The sequence below is a fragment of the Melopsittacus undulatus genome, chromosome 5 (assembly GCF_012275295.1).
Source record: "Melopsittacus undulatus isolate bMelUnd1 chromosome 5, bMelUnd1.mat.Z, whole genome shotgun sequence".
Classification (NCBI taxonomy): Eukaryota; Metazoa; Chordata; class Aves; order Psittaciformes; family Psittaculidae; genus Melopsittacus; species Melopsittacus undulatus.
Genome location: NC_047531.1, coordinates 26,164,301 through 26,184,955, shown reverse-complemented (window position 1 = coordinate 26,184,955; position 20,655 = coordinate 26,164,301). Strand labels below are relative to the sequence as shown.

The 20,655-nt window shown below is 36.7% G+C and overlaps 1 protein-coding gene across 1 annotated transcript in view; it reads left to right on the top strand.

Moving 5' to 3' along the window:
- The window catches only part of TBC1D22A (TBC1 domain family member 22A), a 171,610-nt gene that overhangs the window by 93,838 nt on the left and 57,117 nt on the right, over positions 1 to 20,655 (top strand). Inside the window, exon 11 of the mRNA XM_005148427.3 lies at positions 1,141 to 1,268. Within this exon, the coding sequence (XP_005148484.2) occupies positions 1,141 to 1,268 (128 nt within the window). The remainder of the gene's footprint in view (positions 1 to 1,140; positions 1,269 to 20,655) is intronic.

Here is a 20,655-nt window from a genome sequence, read left to right as displayed (position 1 = left end):
CTTTAGAAACCATTGATTTGTGCTGGTTTTTTATTTCTATTTATTTGTTAGACTAAGAATCATAGAATCATAGAATAGTTAGGGTTGGAAAGGACCTTAAGATCATCTAGTTCCAGCTCCCATGCAATAGTCAGGGACACCTCACACTAAACTATGTCATCCAAGGCTCTGTCCAACCTGGTCTTGAACACCGCCAGGGATGCAGCATTCACAAACTCTCTGGGCAACCCATTCCAGTGCCTCACCACCCTTACAGTGAAGAACTTATATCCAATCTAAACTTCCCCTGTCTAAGTTTTAACCCGTTACCCCTTGTCCTGTCACTACAGTCCCTAATGAAGAGTCCCTCCCCAGCATCCCTGTAGGCCCCCTTCAGATACTGGAAGGCTGCTATGAGGTCTCCATGCAGCCTTCTCTTCAGGTTGAACAGCCCCAACTTTCTCAGCCTGTCTTCATATGGGAGGTGCTCCAGTCCCCTGATCATCCTTGTGGCCCTCCTCTGGACTTGTTCCAACAGGTCCATGTCCTTTTTATGTTGAGGACACCAGAACTGCACACAATACTCCAAGTGAGGTCTCACGAGAGCAGAGTAGAAATTATTTAAGTTGTAAATTACTTAAATTTGCTCATGTTATTCTCACCTTTTTTTGTCTCAAGTGAATGCAACCTTTACATGCACTTCCCTTGTATTTTTTGCCTTGTTATTTAATGTTGTCTTCTTTTTATTACCAGCAGTTTATTTTTGGAAGCTATTATGTTATTTGCAAACCTTGTTTCTTGTAGACTTGCCCAAATAATTTGTAGCCTAAGAAATTAAGTGAAGATATATGTACCAAATAATTTCACTTTTTAAGTTTATTTTTTGTAATATATTTTAAAGCTCTCAGTTTAATATTTTCTTAAGAATACACCACTGAGAGAAGTTATTTAAGCTATCAAGAGGCAGAAAAATAAATCCAATGTAATGTTTAATTACTTGCTTATATTTTGTGGATTTTCATACAGTTGTAAGAGTTTGCATGCACCAGCACATTTGATTTGCTTGAGAACAGAAGAGTATTTTATTTTTTCAGACAGTGCCTTTGATACTTACGGACTACAGAAAAGTTGCAGTAAAATATCTGTTTATTCTTTCTTCAGAACAAGTTCATAGGCACTTGGATCAGCATGAGGTGAAATACTTGCAATTTGCGTTCCGTTGGATGAATAACTTGCTGATGAGAGAAGTCCCTTTACGGTGTACCATCAGGTTATGGGACACATACCAAGTAAGTACTATTTTAAAACTCCATAACTCTGGTAACATGTTTTGGACATGCCAGTATGCTTGTGTGTGTTTTTTCTTGAACCTTTAGTTTTGGTGTCATCTGAGAATCATCATAAGAAGAGAAAAAGCCTTCAGTGATTGTTGATAATTAGAAATATAAAATGTCTTCTGTCTTTTCCTCCTTCAAAACCAAACATTTGATGTTCTGATAGTTTATAGTACTAAAATGAACACTCAATCAAAGCATGTGTTAATGTCGATATTCTCTTTTGCCTCTTCAGAGAAGTAAAACATTGAATTGTGCTTAATCAATGCCCTTCATTGATTCTGAGTTCCAGTCTTCTTACTGCCTGTCTGCTTAACTACTCAATCCAATACTATCTTCCAGTCTCCAGTTCTCAACATTCATCCTCCCATCATGTCTTCTGTCTTACAGTCTGTCTAGACAAAACTTGTTATGTTACTGACCCCTAGTTGAGGTAATTATTTTTCCTCAATAATTCCTTGCCTGACTGTCAAGTTAAAGAATTGATATCAGAAAAAACTTTACCCATTCTTTTTTCTGTGACTTGACATTCCACTAGCTCCTGGTTGCAATTTTCAACTATGTATTTAAACAATATATCTTCTGCTGCCTTTAATGTTGAAGTTAATGAAAAATAAATAAATGAAGAAAAGTAAAAATATTTTAAATTCCATAAAAATTTTCAACTGAATTATTTTAGTAAATATGAGAATAATTCCTAATTTATGTCTTGTAAAGACGTGTAACATCTTTAAGTGTCTTCACATCTATTAGTTATGTAACAAAGTTTAGTAAATTACATACACTTCAGTCCCAGATTGTTCACTTAGACCATCTATACAGACCTCTCAGAGACTTAAGAATTTGCTTGCTATTCATTTGATAAGTCCAGTAGGTTGTTTTGGTGTATGTTTTGTAGAATGGTATCCAAACCTCATAAGGAAATGTTCAGAAATTTTAAGAATGATCTACCACTTCTACTGTTATTGTGTCCTAGGAGGTGGTATTCTTGCATGTTTTATTTGGTTGTTCATCTTCAACAAATTTCTGAAGAATTTGAATTGCTTCCATCTGGGGTCTTTTTACCTCCTTTGTCTCATTATAACATCTGTCATTCATTTTAATATCTGTTATTACCTTGCAATTTCTTCCAGTGGAAAATATTCTTTATTAATTTATTCAATGATGTTTTCTTATACCTAAATACATGACAGGGATTCTTATAGCTAGAGTGGGAGTGTTTTTGTATATGAAACATGCTTAAGGAGTATTTCTCTGTTTTGACTCAGCAGGTGCAGCAGTTCTGTACTGTTTTCTTGGTTCAGTTACTCAGCAGACTCAGGAGTTCTCACACTACTGTAAACAGAAATATCTTTAACTGCAGTATAAGTTCACAGAGAAGGTGAACTAATCATGTTGCAATGTAACGTCATCCATAGCAGGGACTACAGGTATCCCTACACTGCTGATACGAGGGGTTTTGCTCAGGCTCTACCTTATGGCTCTTGGGAAAGAATGGGACATTTTGCAAGGCACTGATAAAGGCAGCTCTAAGCTCAGTACACATGATTTGGCAATGCCAGAGGAGAGTTAGGATAGGAAGGACAGTCAGATTTCTGTATGTGGAAGGAGTGGGAAGACAGACAGGAGTGTCAGATTCTTTCATGTCGGCACCAAGGTTGCATTCTGGCTCCCCCATTTCCTGAAGGAATCCAGGGTGATGGTGGATGGCTTCACTCCTCATCCAAGGATTAGAGTGCAGTGGCCTTTCTTTGAAAAGAAGACCCTGTTGCTGATGTTTTCACAGAAAAAATGTTTTTTGTCTCCTTTGTCTTCCTCTCTCCCCATCAAAGCTGAAATAATGCCTGTTTTTGCTGAGCTGCATGTTTTCCTCTGTTTGCAGTGGAAAGATAAATACTGTGCTGTCTCCAGCTTAAATTCCCAATTGGTCATTCTCAGAACAGGCCCCATTTTCTCATGAACCGCAACAGGGAGTTTTCAAGGGAATGACAGCACACTTAAATAGTCTGCTGTTATACGTTCCCTAGTGTGATAGGTAACTGTTGTTGTCTGGAGTTGTTAGAACTGCATTCTGTCTCTCAAAATTTGTTGCAGTTCTTCCATTGCCTTCAGTGAGAGTAGGATTGGACACTTAAATGACATCCACCTCTGTCTCTGCATGCAGGATAGCGAAGGTACTCTGGCTGTTGTCCTCTTTTCTGTCTAGTTTAATTTAGGATTCATCAGTCATTTGTTAGGCTCTGTGAAGTACATCATTGGACATATAATCCGAAATACCTGTACTTGAGCTAGTTAGAGTTGAGGGGATGAGAAACTTGGAAAGATTCCCAAATCCTCACTTCAGTAAATACTCTGGTATTCTGTAACTGTATCTATGAAATCCACTAAAATGTATCACTGTCTTCTGTGGCAGGACTTTGTAAAGTAGAAAAATTACAGACATTATGCATCGTGCTTACAAAGGATATGTTGTCAGAGCTTCTTAAGCATAAATGTTTAGTCTGGTTTATTCTTTAACTTGAATTACCATTTTAATGAGATCAAATTATCCCAGTTTTTTCACCTTATTCAGGCTTTGCTATCGTTAGTTTTTGTTCTTCTAAAAAAAGATAAATTCTGTAAATACCTTGTAAATTCTTTCAAAATAGATATCACTGTTAAGTCACTCCCAAGACAGTCAAAATTTTAAATCTGTAGAACTGATTAATATGAATGTTCATGGACTTCATCAAATGTGAAAGATTCCACAAACCAAAAATAGTGCAACATAAAACCTCAGGTTTATCTTTTTATTATATCTTGCCTTTTTATCTTATATTTTGTCATGTTTTTTGGCATAATGTATTGGTAAAAGGAGGTAGCATGATGGCTGAATTATTCAGGATACATAATGTTTGACATATTTCTACAGACTTATGAAATGCAAGTTAGTTTTGTATTTGTTCCAGTGTGTAGTTTTAACTATCAGTAGTTTTAAACTGCTTAAATACTGAGTGCAAAACTACATTGGATTTCTGGGTGGTTTGGAATTGGAAGGAAATCTTAAACAATGCCATCAAGTCATAACATGGTGGTATACTGACTGCTGTTTTAAATAGAAGAAGAATTTTCATTGGCACATCAGTACTTAGTTTTGTTTACTTTTCCTGTAGAGTGGAGTGCATGTATTTTTCATTACAGTGTTTTCCTGCTGATCTGATGTTCTTTCATAAATTACCTTTTTGTGCTGCCTTTTGTGCAATGATCTCTCTGTGTAAGTAACTGTTTAGTAGTATATAATTTGCAGAAGAGACGCCGACACAAGTTCCTTAGCTAAGAACTTGCTCAGGGAAAAAAGAAAATGAAAAATGAAAAAAAATAACAGCACCTATATGTATTAGTTTTCAGTTTTAAGTACATGGTAGCAAGTACCATGTGAATGTTTCAAGTGTACAGCCTGATATTTTCTCCTGCCAGGAAGCCTTTTTGTTTAAGTACTACTTAGCTGAGTGCTGTATTGCTAGCTCACTAGAAGCTGGTATCATTGAAATGAGTCACACACTCGTTCTTGGATACACTGCCAAACAGGCAGGTGAGATAGGTACTGTTTGCAGTCCCCTGGTGCTCCTCCTTTACAGCTTTACCCTGTTCTTGTGTGAGAAAAACTTTACCAGGATATCTTAAAGCTTACCATGGAAAATAAATGCAAATTAAAGCATATAATCCTACATTGAAAATGCAAAAGAATTGCAGAGATTTATAAAAGGTATAGGAAAAAGCAAATAAAAACAATGTTATAATTTGACAATACTGTTGAGTTGATTTACTGTCTCACTGCTGAAATAGGTGTTTCTACTTGTTCCTGTTATTCCCTGCTCTTTGGCACTGTTAGTTTTCTTCAGATTAGCCCAGTGAGGGGGCTGATGAGTACCACAGCATTCAAGGGAGAGAGGATGGGATAGCAGAGCTGTGAATTGAACCCTAGTGTTAAATCAGAATGATGACAGCTTATTTGCCATCTTTTTTTAAGAATAATTTCTTTCTTGTTATATAGTACATTTCTCGGGTTGCATCTGTTAGCCAGACTTCAGCAGAAAGCACCCACTGCTGGTGGAATCTCTCTTCCTGAAGTCCTCCAGGCGGGTCCAGAAAAATATATTTTTTTCCTCCTTAAAATTTAATTTTTCTTTTTCATCCAAGAGACTGAAGCTTCTTTTGCTCAAACTAAACATTATTTTATTTTTCTGGAGAATGTAAGTATGTCTTCATTAGACTGAGTTTTATCACGTGTACTTGACGTGATTTATATCTTTTCCTTCTTCAATAAGAAATGAAGTTTCTTTTCCCTGTCTTTGAATTAGTGTTCATTTTTATTGTAAGGTAGCTCACGTTGGACCTTATGTACTCAATTGACCAGTGTGGTAACAGACATCTGTTTTTTTTATTTATTGGTTGGTATAATTTATGTAGCTCATTACTACTTTTTAATCAAGCAGATTTTGTTTCAAAGTAGACATCTACTGTTATATTTTAATAAATAACATTTTTACGATTTTCCAGAAGTGCTGAGAATGCAAAAACCTTATTAAAGCTCATGAAGAACAGCACAAGCAGAGGTTTTCTCTTTATACCAATGGAAAACTAGAGCTCTATCTCTAGGGACATACTAAAACAAAATTTTGGTTACAAGAATTGTAACACCACCACTTCCTGCCAGAAAAAAAGACAAAAAAAGTAAAGAGAGGAAAGAAGGTTACAGGCAATGATATTATTTGTCTGGCCAGCAGTTGTTGAAATTTATGAAATGTTGAAACATGCAGTTATAGGGTTTTTTGTGTATTTCCACTTTTTGCATAGACTCAGAGATTTTGATTCCCTGAACATGAGAATGATTTAAGTCTCTGTCACAGCCAGACTAGGACAGTATTTCAGTTTTTCTGTAGAGTTATACTGTGATTAGTATTTATTAAAAAAAAACAAACTCAAACAGTTAAAGTTGAAATGGGAGTGCATTTCTCAACAGACACTGGAAAATCTATACAAGAAAGATATTATTACTACTCTGGTCTCAATCAAAGCCTTAAGCCACCTGGGGCAAGGGACTCAAAATATGTCTACTGAAAGCAGATTTAATTTTTCGTGGTTAAGAATACTCTGTATGTCAGCTCTAATATCGCTTTTCCATATTGAGTCCATGGTATTAAGTAGACAATTCTCCTCCTTTTCTTCAGCAGGAACATAAACCTCTCACTGTCACAGTGGTCTCGTCTTTTTTTTTTGACTATAAAGTTCCTTGAAAACAGGTTGGGTTAAGTGGACAGCAACAAACATTTAGAGTGAGAGCAGGGTGGGGAAGATGTATATCCTCCCATCTTCTACTACTCAGAAGCCTGATTGTATTTCTATACTTCTGTTTTTAAATGTCCATTGACTATTATTAAATATTTATTTTTTTTAAATATACTGTGTGAAACATCATGTGGTAGTTATTTCTTGCAGTTTCTTTATGCTGTGTGAAAAATTCTCCTTTAGCAAAAGATTCTTCTGAAGTCACATCCTCTTATTTCTTTGATTATGAGAAATTGTGTCAAATCATTCTTTGTTCACTTTCTTGAAACATCACCTGTTTCACAACTGTGCTCTGTCTCTGTATGCAGTCACTCCTTTTCCAAGCTGAAAATATCTCTACATAGAGAAATTATTTCATGCACTTTTTATCTTTCTTCTCTAATCTTTATAGTTTTACTATACATTTTATTGCTGCCATACACCAAATGGAAACTTCAAGAGATGAGCATGCCATAGATTGATAGAGTGAGGTGAAATTGTTTTCTGTTTCTTTACTTCTGTATTTATAACTTTTCCTGCCTATTCTGTTAAATGAGTGCTTTCAGGTAACTATTTGTAGTTAGTCTAGCTGTCTGTCTTGGTAGTTAATGTCAAGGACAACATCAGGTGTGTATGCTTTGCAGTGTTTTTCCCTCTGTGTATATAACCAGACTGAATTTCATTAGCCGTCTTATTATTCAGTGACACTACAGCTTTCTGTGACTTTTCTGCAGCCAGCCCAATTTTTTATCAGCAAAACCCATCCTGAATAATTTTACATCTCTACCAAACTATTCTTTTCAAGACTGCTTAGTAATTTAGTGAGCAACACAGATTCTATTGTTGGTTTTGTCCTTTTAATTCATTAACAGTTTCTCTTTTGTTCAACAACAACTTAATTTTAGAGTCTTGCTTAGTGACCTTGTTAAAATGTCTGGGCACTGAATATTTTATATCTAATTACATGTGGGTAAGATCATGTCTTTAAGCTATCTAGGCATTTGTCAATTTGATTGAAACTGCCCAGTGTTTCTGGAGTAGTGGAGACAGACATAGTGGGATATAACCTTTCCTGCCCAGACACAAAATGTGAATGTGAAAGTTTATTTTTTTTGTAGGAAATAAAGATAACAATGCTGTGTGACTTGGTGGTTACTTTTCTTGTCCACCTGCCATATACCATCAAAGAAACCAGCTCCTGGATTTAAAATCAGCTCTGGAGCCTGTAGTCAGGTCATGCCTCTCCCTTTGATTTTGTCACTTCTTGTTTTCTCTTGGGGATTTTTATTTCAGCTTCCTACCTGAGAGCTGGAATTCATCATCCTGCTGTCTACTGAACCCAGCCTTGATCTCACCCACTTTCATTGTTATTCAAGAACACCTTTTTCATTGTTTTCTTTAAAAGTAAATCTCAAAGTATGATTTAAATCAGATTTAGTTCTTGGACCGCAGGAAGATGTGAACACATGAGAGAAGGACTTTTACTTGAAAGACTGGCAATCTAAGCATATTCCTATTAAAATAAAACATCCTTCTTCTAAGTCTGCATTTCTTCGGAAGTTTCTAGATCCTGTTGTGTTCAGCAAGTCAGTGTTTTCCCTTGTGTCAGTAGATTCCTGGTACATAAAACTTCCCTTCAACTCGAGCAATCGAAAAGTTTATATTTTTTGAATCTTTGTCAGGCAACTGACTGTTATCACCTCCTACCACATGGATAGTTATCTTCTGGGATAACTTTGTTGCCAAGGCAACCTCCCATTGACAAGAGTTGTGCTCATTAGAACTTTATTGTGGCAGGCAATTATATTTCAGTGGTATAGCACTGAAGCCGGTGACCTCTTATTGTTTATTTTGTGCTAACCACAAATCTGAAATAACCAGAAAGCTGAAAGAAAAGATAATAGAACAAGAACTAGACTGGTTTCTGTTGAACTATATATCTAGTATTACATACAGTCTTTAATGTGCATAAGGATTGTGTGCACAATGGAGAAAAGACAGGTTTCTTTAACAGTAATTCAGCGTTTCAGTGAGATCTTAAAATTCACTCATTCACATTTATATAAGCTCTGAGGTTTTCTTTTGGAAATGAAGAAAGCCAAATGCTTTCTGTAGAACAATAACAATGTCTATATACGATCAGTACTCTTTTGCTGATATCCAGCTCTAGTTTGTGAGTTGTTCTTATTTATTTTGCAGTTTCTAATTGAGAGGCAGGGTTCCCAAAGTCCCAGTGAAAGCAGACTAAGCAGCTCCTGATTTTGAGGTAGATCACAGTCTTAAACAGAGCAGTATGAACATTCAAATCTCAGGCTGTTGTCTGCAGTTATATATCCTAATCTTCCCCATCCTGTCTTATATTGTTTGCCTTGAAAAGCTTAAAAAAAGTAAGAGTTCCATCCTTCATGAAATAAAATCAGCTTTACTCCTGTGCCAGCCCTATTAGGGATCTTAGCCATATTATTTAATACATGTCATCTGCTTAGCCTTGTGTTTATTTTCACATTTAGTCCTGGCCTTGCAGGAAAAACCAAACTTGGCACTTTCTGTATCTCTGCTTAAATTCTGTGGTACAGCAGAGCAGGCTGTGGGCCATGAGCAATGCATATCAGGTTACTTCTCGGGAATAAATGCTGTTGTAGTGGTTACCTGAACTTTAGGAAATATGCACTAGCAGATACACAACTGACAGAAGCTGCCTGTATGAGATGCTTAAGTATGATTCCCTATAAAAGCTGAAGTTGCCGTCTGTCACAAATGCATGTCTTTCAATGGGTTTCCTTATTACTCACCAGTACTTGAGAATTTCTGGGTTTAGAGGTTTGTTGGATCTGGAACTCCATGGTTTCTAGTTTCTGCCCTTCCTACCTGTCGTGGTTTAAACCAAGTCCCCCAACTCCCTGAGAGTTAGGAAGGAAAATCCAAAGAATGTAGCCCCCACGGATTGAGATAAGAATGGTTTAATAGCTAAGGCATAACACAATAATAATGATACAGCCAATAACAAGCGAAAAGAATACAACACCCCACCAGCCACCGATCCATAACTCACTCCACCCTGCCCGGTCGAGCACCGCGTGCTCCCTCCTCCATTTTCCTCCAGAGCTCCACCCCTCCAGCCCTCTCTCTCCCAGTATGCATCCTGGGCATCACGTGCTATGGTATGGAATACCTCATTGACTAGCCTGGGTCAGGTGTCCTGTCTCTCCTTCCTCCCGGCCTCCCCTCCTCCACCTGGCTGGAAAAAACCTTGAACAAAAACACCCTCAAAACATGCTCAAACCATGACACTACCTATGGACTTACTGTGAACAGTGGAGGTGGGATTTAGTTTCAGATAAAAATGAAATAATATAAATGTCTTACTGTAGGTTTGTATGTATATGTTGCTGTGTCAGTTTTCTAAGCTTCCATGATAGCTGGTGGAGACTTAGGAAATAGAGTAGCCTAGAGAGAGATAAAGTATGGCTTAAAGTCAGCTGTCAGCTGAGTACCTTTTTAAGCTCCATTGACCATATTGACTATATCTTCATTACCTATGTAGTTTAAGTACACAGCATGCTTGTAGACACTCAAATTTAGAAATCTGAAGCTCTCCACGTTTCTGTAAAAAGTGAGTTGAAATTCCTTTCATAATATTCAAAAGGACTTTTATCTTGTGAAATTCTGGGCCACTAGATCAGTTTTTAAAGTAAGTGGATTTCAGGTATGTTTGCATATTGCCAATTTTTGTCCCTTTTTTTTGTTAGCTTTCATGGACACAAGGGAGAATTCTATATGTGGGAAACAAAAGAAGGAAAAAGATTTGTAGCCATGCTGTTTTATGAGGAAGGTATTTAGATATGCAAAGCCCAGACAGAATCAAAACTCAGTGATATGCATAGGGAAGCCTGTGGGTTTTTCTAGGTTCAAGTTCTTAAGGCAGTTTCCAATACGGCTGAAATAGATGGTAATTTTTCTGTAGCTAAATGGAAGTTGATTGTGAATGCAGAGGGGATGAGATAAAGTACTTTCTCTTATGCTTAACTCAAAGAATGTGAATAATCCCATTGGCTTCAGTAGAACAACTCATGAATTTAGTAAATTAAGCATGTCCTTTAAAATGCTTTATTGATCAGGATCTTGATGCATTATTCTATAGGATAATAGAATGTTAGATAATCTAGAAAATGGTTTGTTCTGCTTCTTCACTTCTTTGAAGTAGTCAAGTTTTTCTAAAAGAAGGCTTTATTAAAGTTAATATTATGCTTAAAGTCTAAAGTCTGAAAGAGAATCATGATGCTATACAAGAAGAGAAAAAGGAAAGTTTCTCATATCTGTATGTTCTTTCATTTTGTGCATCTTTTAGATTCCTTACACATCAGACTTTTGTAGCACTTTTTGGTAATTTCAAAGGAGCAGGGGTGTGGAGTCTGTGTAATTCACAATTCCCAGGAGAAGGAGCCAGAGCCTAGCACAAATTTTACAGGACATCTCTGCTAACACTAACAAGTAAACCATGGCTACCATTTGTTCTTTTAACTTTTGTTTCTGATGTCTTATTCTTGTTTGAACTTGAACAAATATAAAATAATCCTAACATTATACAGTTCTCTGTTTCAAATTTATTAAAATATCCATAGCTGACACAGAATTGATATAGGTTAATGTGAGAATACGTGGTGTCCTTCTTTGAACAGTACCAATTTAAAATCTAGTCATAAATGTTTATAGTAGATTTAAGATGAAGAGCTGAATGAAAATAAAAGCATTTTGTTACTATTGTAAATGAACAACAGAATTGGAAATAATACTGAATATATTGTTTATATTGTTGTGCATAATAAATGTCTGAATAGCAGAACCACATCCAGGTAAGAAACAACACAAATTGCTATAAACTAGACTTGAAATTCAGAAATTTACGTTTGTTGCCACTTTACCAAACGGCATCCTCACTACCACATGTAAAATAATGAGTACATATTCATGGCGAATTTGTCTGTGTACTGCAGAACATTCTGCTACACTGAAGATTAGTAGGTTGAAGTGCATAGATTAACCTGATGTGCTTTGAAGCAGAGAATTTTAGTGGGAAACTTTTTAAGCAACCTGCAGAGAAAATCTGTTAAGCTTTCAAAATAATTTTTAGCTCTTTTCCAGTGTATATGACATAGTACCTGAATTCAAACATAACCTTGGAGGGGGAAAGGAAGGACAAGCTAGTATTCCTGTAAAATCCAGTAAAAATAGCTTTTTTATAATAGCATAGATGTTTTAGGGGGATTACAAAATTGGCATAGTTACTGTTTGTTTCAGGAATTCACATCATCGTTAGAACTACATGAAATATTAAGAACTTTATCTTCTTTTGTCTTTCCAGTGCTTTAGCTCCTAGTAATGATAACTTCTTCCTTAATATGCTGGCCTTTATTGTTTTCCTGATACATGACAGTCTTGTACTTTGCTCTGCTTTTTTGCATTGCCCTTGACTGTCTATTTTGAGAGCTGTTCTGCCCTTTCTTCCAGTCTCATGGAAGGTACTTTTTTTTGGTTCTTTTTTACTTTTCCTTCTCCATCCTATTCATGGGTGATCTGAGCCTTTCCTACAACTTCACTGTCAGCTTATGCTGATGATTTGCATATCTGCTCTTTTTTTCTGGCCTGATTCTCTTAGTTAAGATGCACATTTTAGAGCATCTGTATGATAGTTCTCCCTAGATAGCTGATGACAATTACTGATAGCAAGGATTCTTTTTTCTCCCAAAAGCTCTTGTTTCTCTTATTTCATAACTTTCTGTAGTAGATCCTGCATAGGATTTTTTTTGTTCAACATATTTTTCTCTTACATTTTTCAGACTCCCTGTACTCTACATTTTCCTCATAGAATTTCAAAAAGCCTAATTCTTGTTTTGAAATTTTTGTACAATATGAATAATATGAATTTGTTTAAATCAGATGGGATATGTAATTTGCTGCTTCTTTCAGTGCTTAGAGTTTCCATCATTCAGTTCCTTAACTTTCTTGCCATTTTTCTCTGTAAGTATTCTTGTGGTTATCTCAATTTAGGTTGTTTTGGTGGGTTTTTTTTCTCCCAGTAGTTGAGTCACTGATCAAAATCCCAACTCTTTAAAAGTGTATATAAATCTCTGCTAAATTTTGTTCTGTGCTTAGCTGGAATTAAAGTTTTTATACTGTGAAACTGATAGAATGTTGCATAAGCTACAGTATTTAAGTGAATATGAAGAGGTTCTAAATTGATGCCTAATGTGACATCAGTTATGGACAGTGGTTTGGCACTGGTTCAGAAATTACTTTGTCCTTAGGATTATTCAGGTATCATAAGAGAGTATAGAAAGTACACTCTAAAGTACAATTTGTGACATAGCAGGTTGTTGTAGTGGTTATTCTGATGAAATATACAGTTATTAATAATAGAACATTTAAAATTAATTAATTGGAGACTACTATATATTTTTTTATTTTATTTTTTTTAATCTTGCCTAGTCTATTTACCTGTTTATAAACATGTCTCTCTTAAAGAACATTTATTTCTATATTCAACATTTTGGCCACCCTTTAATCCGTTTTCACTGTGTGTTTAATAAACCAGTTGACAAAATTTGTATATGGGAGTCAGTGTGGAGTGGGAGTCAGTTATTTCACATAACCCAGCTGTCTTCAAGAATGTTCCATAGAGTAGTGATATCTTTCAGTGAAGATTCAAAATAAATGAATCTAAAGTATGCATTCAAGACTAAGTATAATGTCTGAATCACGATTTGAGCATCATTATTGTGCTGTGATACTGTCATGACTTTGTAAACAATGGAGTTTATAAATAAAATGAAAATAGCTGTTGTGAAAAACATACCTTTTGGAGGTGGTGACTCCACATCTGTTGTTGCAGGTTTTGAAGGCTGTGACTGTGCTGATAATTGAAGGAAGATACATTTTAATGCAAGCTGGAGGTACTTGGGTTAAATACTGGAACTGTGTTTTTCCATCATAGAGAGGGAAAAATATAATGAAAAACAGTTCTTTATTCCTATTTATTAAAAAAGTTTATTGTGGTATAGAACAGTGTTCTTTATATAGTTTTCTCAGTCTGTATTAACTGTGATATTTGAGAAATACAGAGTTCATGCAATCAGATAGAAGTTGAATTGTATGTTGCCAATGGCACAGGTTTGTCATTCGTGTGTACTGACAGGGGTTGCCAAAAATGCCTTTGGGAGCTTCATTTAAAGGTAGCTTATCAAATGTCTTTAAAAATCATACCTTTTATTTTTTTTCTTATAAATGCCTCACATTGAACACTCCCAAACTGGTAGTTTGTGAAGTTGAACAATACTCTATTCTCCAAAGTTTATAGTGTGCAGAATGCTGAATTTAGCTACTATTATTTTCAGTGGCTGAATATTATTACACTAAGGATACTTCAGCCTGCTTTAGTAGAGTAGTAAAGTACACTTGTATTTAGTTGACTACTGAGATTTCTTTTCATACCAGTTGCAGGGGTTCACAAAGCTTTAACTTCACCCTATCTAGCTTTTGTTTCTCATCTTTCTTAATCAGCAGTGACAATTCACCAATCTTTCTATCTTAATTTTCTTCTGATTGCAGCCTTTGTATTTTTCTTCCCCTTCCCCTTGAAATTAAAGATGTTTTGTCTTTCTAGAACCATTAAGCACTCATTTAGAAGACAGTTTTTACAGCTATGTGCAAATGAGAACTTTGAACTTTTTTAACAATCCTGTCTTAATAGGCATTCTGCTAGTTTGTAGTTTTTTTCTTGTAAATGCTTACAGTCAGTATCCCTGCAGTCATGTGAGGTGACCATGATTATATAAATCAGCATGTACAGCTCATGAATTCTTCAATCTCCATTTTGAAATGCTGACACATTTTAGGTTATTTAAATTCTGTGTTTATTAGGCACTTTTCCCCAAATTCTTCTCTTGAGAAGCAAGTTTTAGATGCAAGTCTGCATATACATGCAGCAAATGTGAGTCTGTGGTTTGGTCGGGAATAGTAGTGCAATTCTGAAGCAAATTCCTCTTTAGTTCTCACTTGCTTTCTGTTGGTTTGGTTCATGGGATATTTTTGGTGTTAATTCCTTTCTAAGGAAATGTGATGGTACCCTATTTTCCAGCTACACACTGAAGAGGCTCTAACACATAACATTTCCTAGCAGGGACATACATGTCTCAAGCCAATCACTTGGACAGCTTTGGACCACAAGATAGTGAGAACCTCCCAGTCAGGGACTCAAGGCTAAATCTAGTCTGAAGGAAAATCCAAGACTAAATTGAGTGTGAAATAAGATGCAAATCCAAATTGCATTTACTGTAGCTGTAAAAGCCTCAGCCCAGACTGCTCTGATCTCATCATCTCCTGTTGCCCTGCGTTTCTTGCTAATAAATTTTCAGATAACCCTATTCGGTCCATCTCACATCGTCCTGGATTAAACAAGCACTATCTCAATGCCAGCAGTGGATCTTGTTACTATATAGAGATCACTTCAGTCTCTCAGATGGCTCTTACTCTGTATCTACTTGTTACTCAGTGCATCTTCAACAACTGTTGAAAACATGTAGAAGATGTATGCATTTTTCCCATAGTATTTTCAGACTATTTGTGCTTGGTTAGTAAAAGTTTGAATATATCTAGTTTTGTTGTCATTGCTGTATCATGATATTGGGTATAATTGTACAAGATAAAACATGTTATGTAGTTGTGCAACCATAAATCAGAACCTAGTCCACTGTTTATTATCTTTATTATGGAAAGTAGTGTTTAATTTTTAAGTTTTGTCATAATATAGAATATTGATAATAGAGTTGAAAACAAAGATAACCTGGCCTTCACAGGCTCCACAATTGAAAAGGACTTATTCCTACTCAAATGCATGTCTATCCTGATACTAAACTCTATTCTGATCTTCTCTACACCAAGATGAGATTGGTTATGACTGGACTGTTATAAATCTGGGAGGCTTATGCTATAGCTGTACCACCAGTTTGCTTGTTAGTTTTATTAATGAATAGATTACAAACCATCTTTTAAAATAAAAAATCTAATAAAAGTTAGGGGAGGGAGAAATCAAGAAATATTTGATTATGTTGTGACTGTCAGAACAACAAATTCAAGAAGGCAAAAATATAACAGATCAGTTCCTTTTCTGCAGTTCTTTGAATCAGACCTGTTATCAATTGCCAGGTATGCTTTTGAACTTTCTGAATATTTCTGATACAAGACAGAACTACAGCATTATATATTCTTATTTACAGCACAGTATGAAGCTATAAAAAGTAGATCATACTGTATTTATAAAATCATAGGACCATTTAGGTTGAAAAAGACTTTTAAGATCGAGTCCCACCATAAACCTATCACTGCCAAATCCACCATTAAACCACGTCCCTAAGCACCTGATCTAAATGCCTTTTAAATACCTCCAGGGATGGTGACTCAACCACTTCCCTGGGCAGCCTTTTCTAGTGCCTGACAATCCTGTCAGTGAAGAGATCTTTCCTAATATCCAATCAAAACCTCTCCTGATGCAACTTGAGACCATTTCCTCTTGTCCTATGGCTTGTTACTTGGGATGAGAGACTGACACTAGCCTTGCTGAAACCTCCTTTCAGGTAGTTGCAAAGAGCATTAAGATTTCCCCTGAATCTCTTTTCTCCAGGCTAAATAACCCCAGTTCCCTCATCTGTTCCTCGTAAGACTTGTTCTCTAGACCTTTCATCAGCTTTAGTGCCCTTCTTCAGTGCACCTCAATATCTTTCTTGTAGTGAGGGGCCCATTTTGTGTTGAAAAGATATTGGTGCTTTCAATTTAAATGCGGTAGCATGCACTAAGAAAGCTGCAGTACCTGTATTTTTAAGGGTGGTGTATATTGTTGAAACTGATTGATTGTGTTAATCTAATCAAACTGTCAAAGCAATCCTTCTTACAACATTCTTCTTCATAAACCCATTAAGCATTTGAGCTTGTAAGCATTTTATGCCTTTTATGCCTTTTATGCCTTTTCCTCAGCAGAAAGGAAGCATCGATCACAGTCAAAGGGAAAAGATTTAGAAATTAGAACATTCAGAAAGATTTAACCGGCAAACTGATGTGTAACTCTGAGAAATGAACAGGAAAACACATATCATGCCAGTTGCTCATCAACAATAATTAAAATAAACTTACAGCTGACATTTTAAAAAAGAACTCAGCTACATATTTCTTAGACTTTTTAATATAGCATTTCAATCAGATATAGTTTTGATTGTGAGGATATGTGATTAGCAATGACTCATACAAAGTCCACGTTATCTTAATGTGCAGTGATCTTCCAGACCACAGATTAAGCCATTTTAAAAACAGAAGTTCATTATAAGAGGTTGATTTCTCATTTTGGTGTGTGGTGGTTTAAGTACTGACTAAAATGAAGATTTTTTTAGAAGGAGTTGTTAAGAATTCCAGACAAATTTGTTATCATTTGGCAGTAACTAGAAAATAACAGCACTTATAGCATTGTTTGAGATCATTCTCTTTACAGATTCTGTCTCAGAACTATCTGTGGGTTTTAGAAAACATCTTTTTTAACCTGTGTCTTTGAAAGTCCTTGAGTCTTGTATCATCTTTTATTAGATTTTTTTTTTTAAGTAAAATTCAGTCAAGTGTGATTCGCTTAATTTGTAATTGATAAATCTACTTAAATTTAAAAAATGTTTCTCAGCTGTAATGAGGATTTCAGTGGAGGGGAAAAAAATAAAAGGAGGCAGCATGTCTAAATGTCATTTTATTGTAGTCTACTTTAGATATACTTAGTTGCTTTATTTGCTGTTACTTTCTGTTGAATTACATTACTTCAGAGACAGTGAGCAGAGAGGAAACAGTTGTGGTGACTTAAAATGTGAAATTGGAGAAAAGTTGCACAGAAATATTACTGTAGGGGAGAAGATTACAGGTTTGGGTTCTTTTAAATACTAAACACGTTTCAGGATAGTGAAGTACAGTTGAAGTATCTTTGGAGAACCTTTTTCTTTGCTATTAATATTGACATAATACAGCTGTTGAAGTGTTATCAATTCAGAGAAGACAGTGTAAGCCCTTTGGAAATAGTGGGATGATATATTTTGCTATAACATTATTTCTCCCTTTTCCACTGTGAAGGAACTTACTTGATTATAAATTACAGATAAAGCCATTCAGTTATTTTCAAATGCACAATAGATGAAGTTGAAATAAACCAGATTGTCTTTTTTCATATTCGAACAAAAGAGTATTATCTGGTAGCATAACAAGTAGAAAGCTTTAAGATTAAAATACAATTTTTAAGGTGATCAACAGAAAGTATTGCAGGCAGATGTGTACTTTTCCTACATTACATAAATGTTACATATTTAGATTTGAACATGTCATTTAGCATCTTCACAAGTGATGAGGAAAAGGTGACTAACAGCGTAAGAAAGCCTGCAGCTGATAACAGCTCATTCATAATACACATGGAAGCAAATTTATGAACCAAGAAAAGCAGAAAGACCTTCTGCGACAGACTGACAGTAATAAAATAGCACTTGAAATTCCTATTCATGTGAGTGTAAGGTAACATGGAAAGATTTGGGGAGAAAAAGGAAATTATATTTTTTGTACGTGATCATTAACCATGAAGTGTGTGTTGCTACTTAGGAACAAGAACTCAAGGTCAAAATACTTCTGTGAAGATCTTAGAATGGAAAATATAAGAGAACCTAATTTTGTCATTATGTAAACCCATGGTGTTCCTATGGAGTGAGGCAAGGTTAGAGGAGGTCAAGAATGCATAATGATGAAAAATTGCTTCTTCTGAAGATTCCTTACCCTGAGGAAGAGGGGGAAGGTTAAGATAGAAATACAGCACAGGTGAACAAAGTATATGTGACAAAGAAAAAGTTTTGTCACATTTAAAAAGAAGTGCGGGGTTCAAGCCTAAGAAGGTACTTCTTTGTACAGCACACAGTTTAATTGAGGAGCACTTCACCACAAGACGCTGTGTCCTGAATTTTATAGGGATTCAAAATGTGATGAAGTGAATTTGTGAGAGAAAGATCCATCATTAGGTAATGAAACAGATTCCAATGTATGTCTTGAGAAATGTCTGTGCCAAGATACCAGAGGATGATAAGAAGTTACCTAAAGCTTACACATTATCCCTGACTGCTGATGACTGTAAAGGCAAGGTATTCAACCTAGAGATTATTTTAGCGTAGCCCTTCTGCGACACTGAAGCTATGTTGATAACATTTGGATACTTTCCAGGTAATAAAAGATGTTTGGCTAGCTTTTTCTAGGTTAACTAAACATTTGTAAAGTTTCTCAGATGTAACATGCAGGAGCTCCATAGGCTTTCCTGAAAAGCAGAAGGATAACTCTAAGAAAGCTTAGAAAGACTGAAGAAGATACTATTCTGAAGAATTTTTTAATGAGCTTCATGTGATAGAAGGATCATAGAACCACAGAATAGTTTGGGTTCAAAACAACTTTAAGATCATCTAGTTCCAACCCCCCTGCAATAGTCAGGGACACCTCACACTAAATCATGACACCCAGGGCTCCATCTAGCCTGGCCTTGAACACCACCAGGGATACAGCATTTACAACCTCCCTGGGCAACCCATTCCAGTGCCTCACCACCCTAACAGTAAAGAATTTCTTCCTTATATTCCATGTAAACTTCCCCTGTTTAAGTTTGAACCCATTACCCCTTGTCCTGTCACTACAGTCCATAATGAAGAGTCCCTCACCAGTACCCTTATAAGCCCCCTTCAGATACTGGAAGGCTGCTATGAGGTCTCCACGCAGCCTTCTCTTCTCCAGGCTGAACAACTCCAGTCCCCTGATCATCCTTGTGGCCCTCCTCTGGACTTGTTCCAACAGGTCCATGTCCTTTTTATGTTGAGGACACCAGAACTGCACACAATACTCCAAGTGAGGTCTCATTAGAGCAGAGTAGAGGGGCAGGATCACTTCCTTTGACCTGCTGGTTACACTCCTTTTGATGCAGCCCAGGATACGGTTGGCTTTGTGGGCTGTGAGCTCGCACTGAAGCCGGCTCATGCTCATTTTCTCATTAACCAACACCCCCAAGTCCTTCTCCTCAGGACTGCTCTGAATCTCTTCTCTGCCCAACCTGTAGCTGTGCCTGGGATTGCTCCAACCCAGGTGTAGGACCTTGTACTTGTGTCATGGTTTGAGCATGTTTTGAGGGTGTTTTTTGTTCAAGGTTTTTTCCAGCCAGGTGGAGGAGGGGAGGCCGGGAGGAAGGAGAGACAGGACACCTGACCCAGGCTAGCCAAAGAGGTATTCCATACCATAGCACGTGATGCCCAGGATGCATACTGGGAAAAAGAAAGCTGGAGGGAGAGAGCTGGAGAGGAAAATGGAGGAGGGAGCACATGGTGCTCGGCCAGGCAGGGTGGAGTGAGTTATGGGTCGGTGGCTGGTGGGGTGTTTTATTCTTTTCACTTGCTGTTTGCTGTATCATTATTATTTGTAGTAGTGAATGGCAGTAGGGGTTTTGTGTTATGCCTTAGCAATTAAACCGTTCTTATCTCAATCCGTGGGGGCTACATTCTTTGGATTCTCCTTCCTAACTCTCCGGGAGTTGGGGGACTTGGTTTAAACCACGACAACTTGGCATGGTTAAACTTCATGAGGTTGGCATCAGCCCACCTCACAAGCGTGTCAAGGTCCATCTGGATGGCATTCCTTCCCTCCAGCATATCAACTGAACCACTCAGCTTGGTGTCATCGGCAAACTTGCTGAGGGTGCAGTCAACCCCACTGTCCATGTCACCGACAAAGATGTTAAACAAGACCGGTCCCAACACTGATCCCTGAGGGACACCACTCTCTACTGGTGTCTAGCGGGACATTGAGCCATTGACTACAACTCTTTGTGTGCAGCCATCCAGCCAGTTCCACTGATGTCTTCAGTTTAGAGACGAGGATGTCATGTAGGACAGTATCAAATGCTGTCAAAATGCAGTGTTGATTTGGTAAGATCATCTAGTTCCAA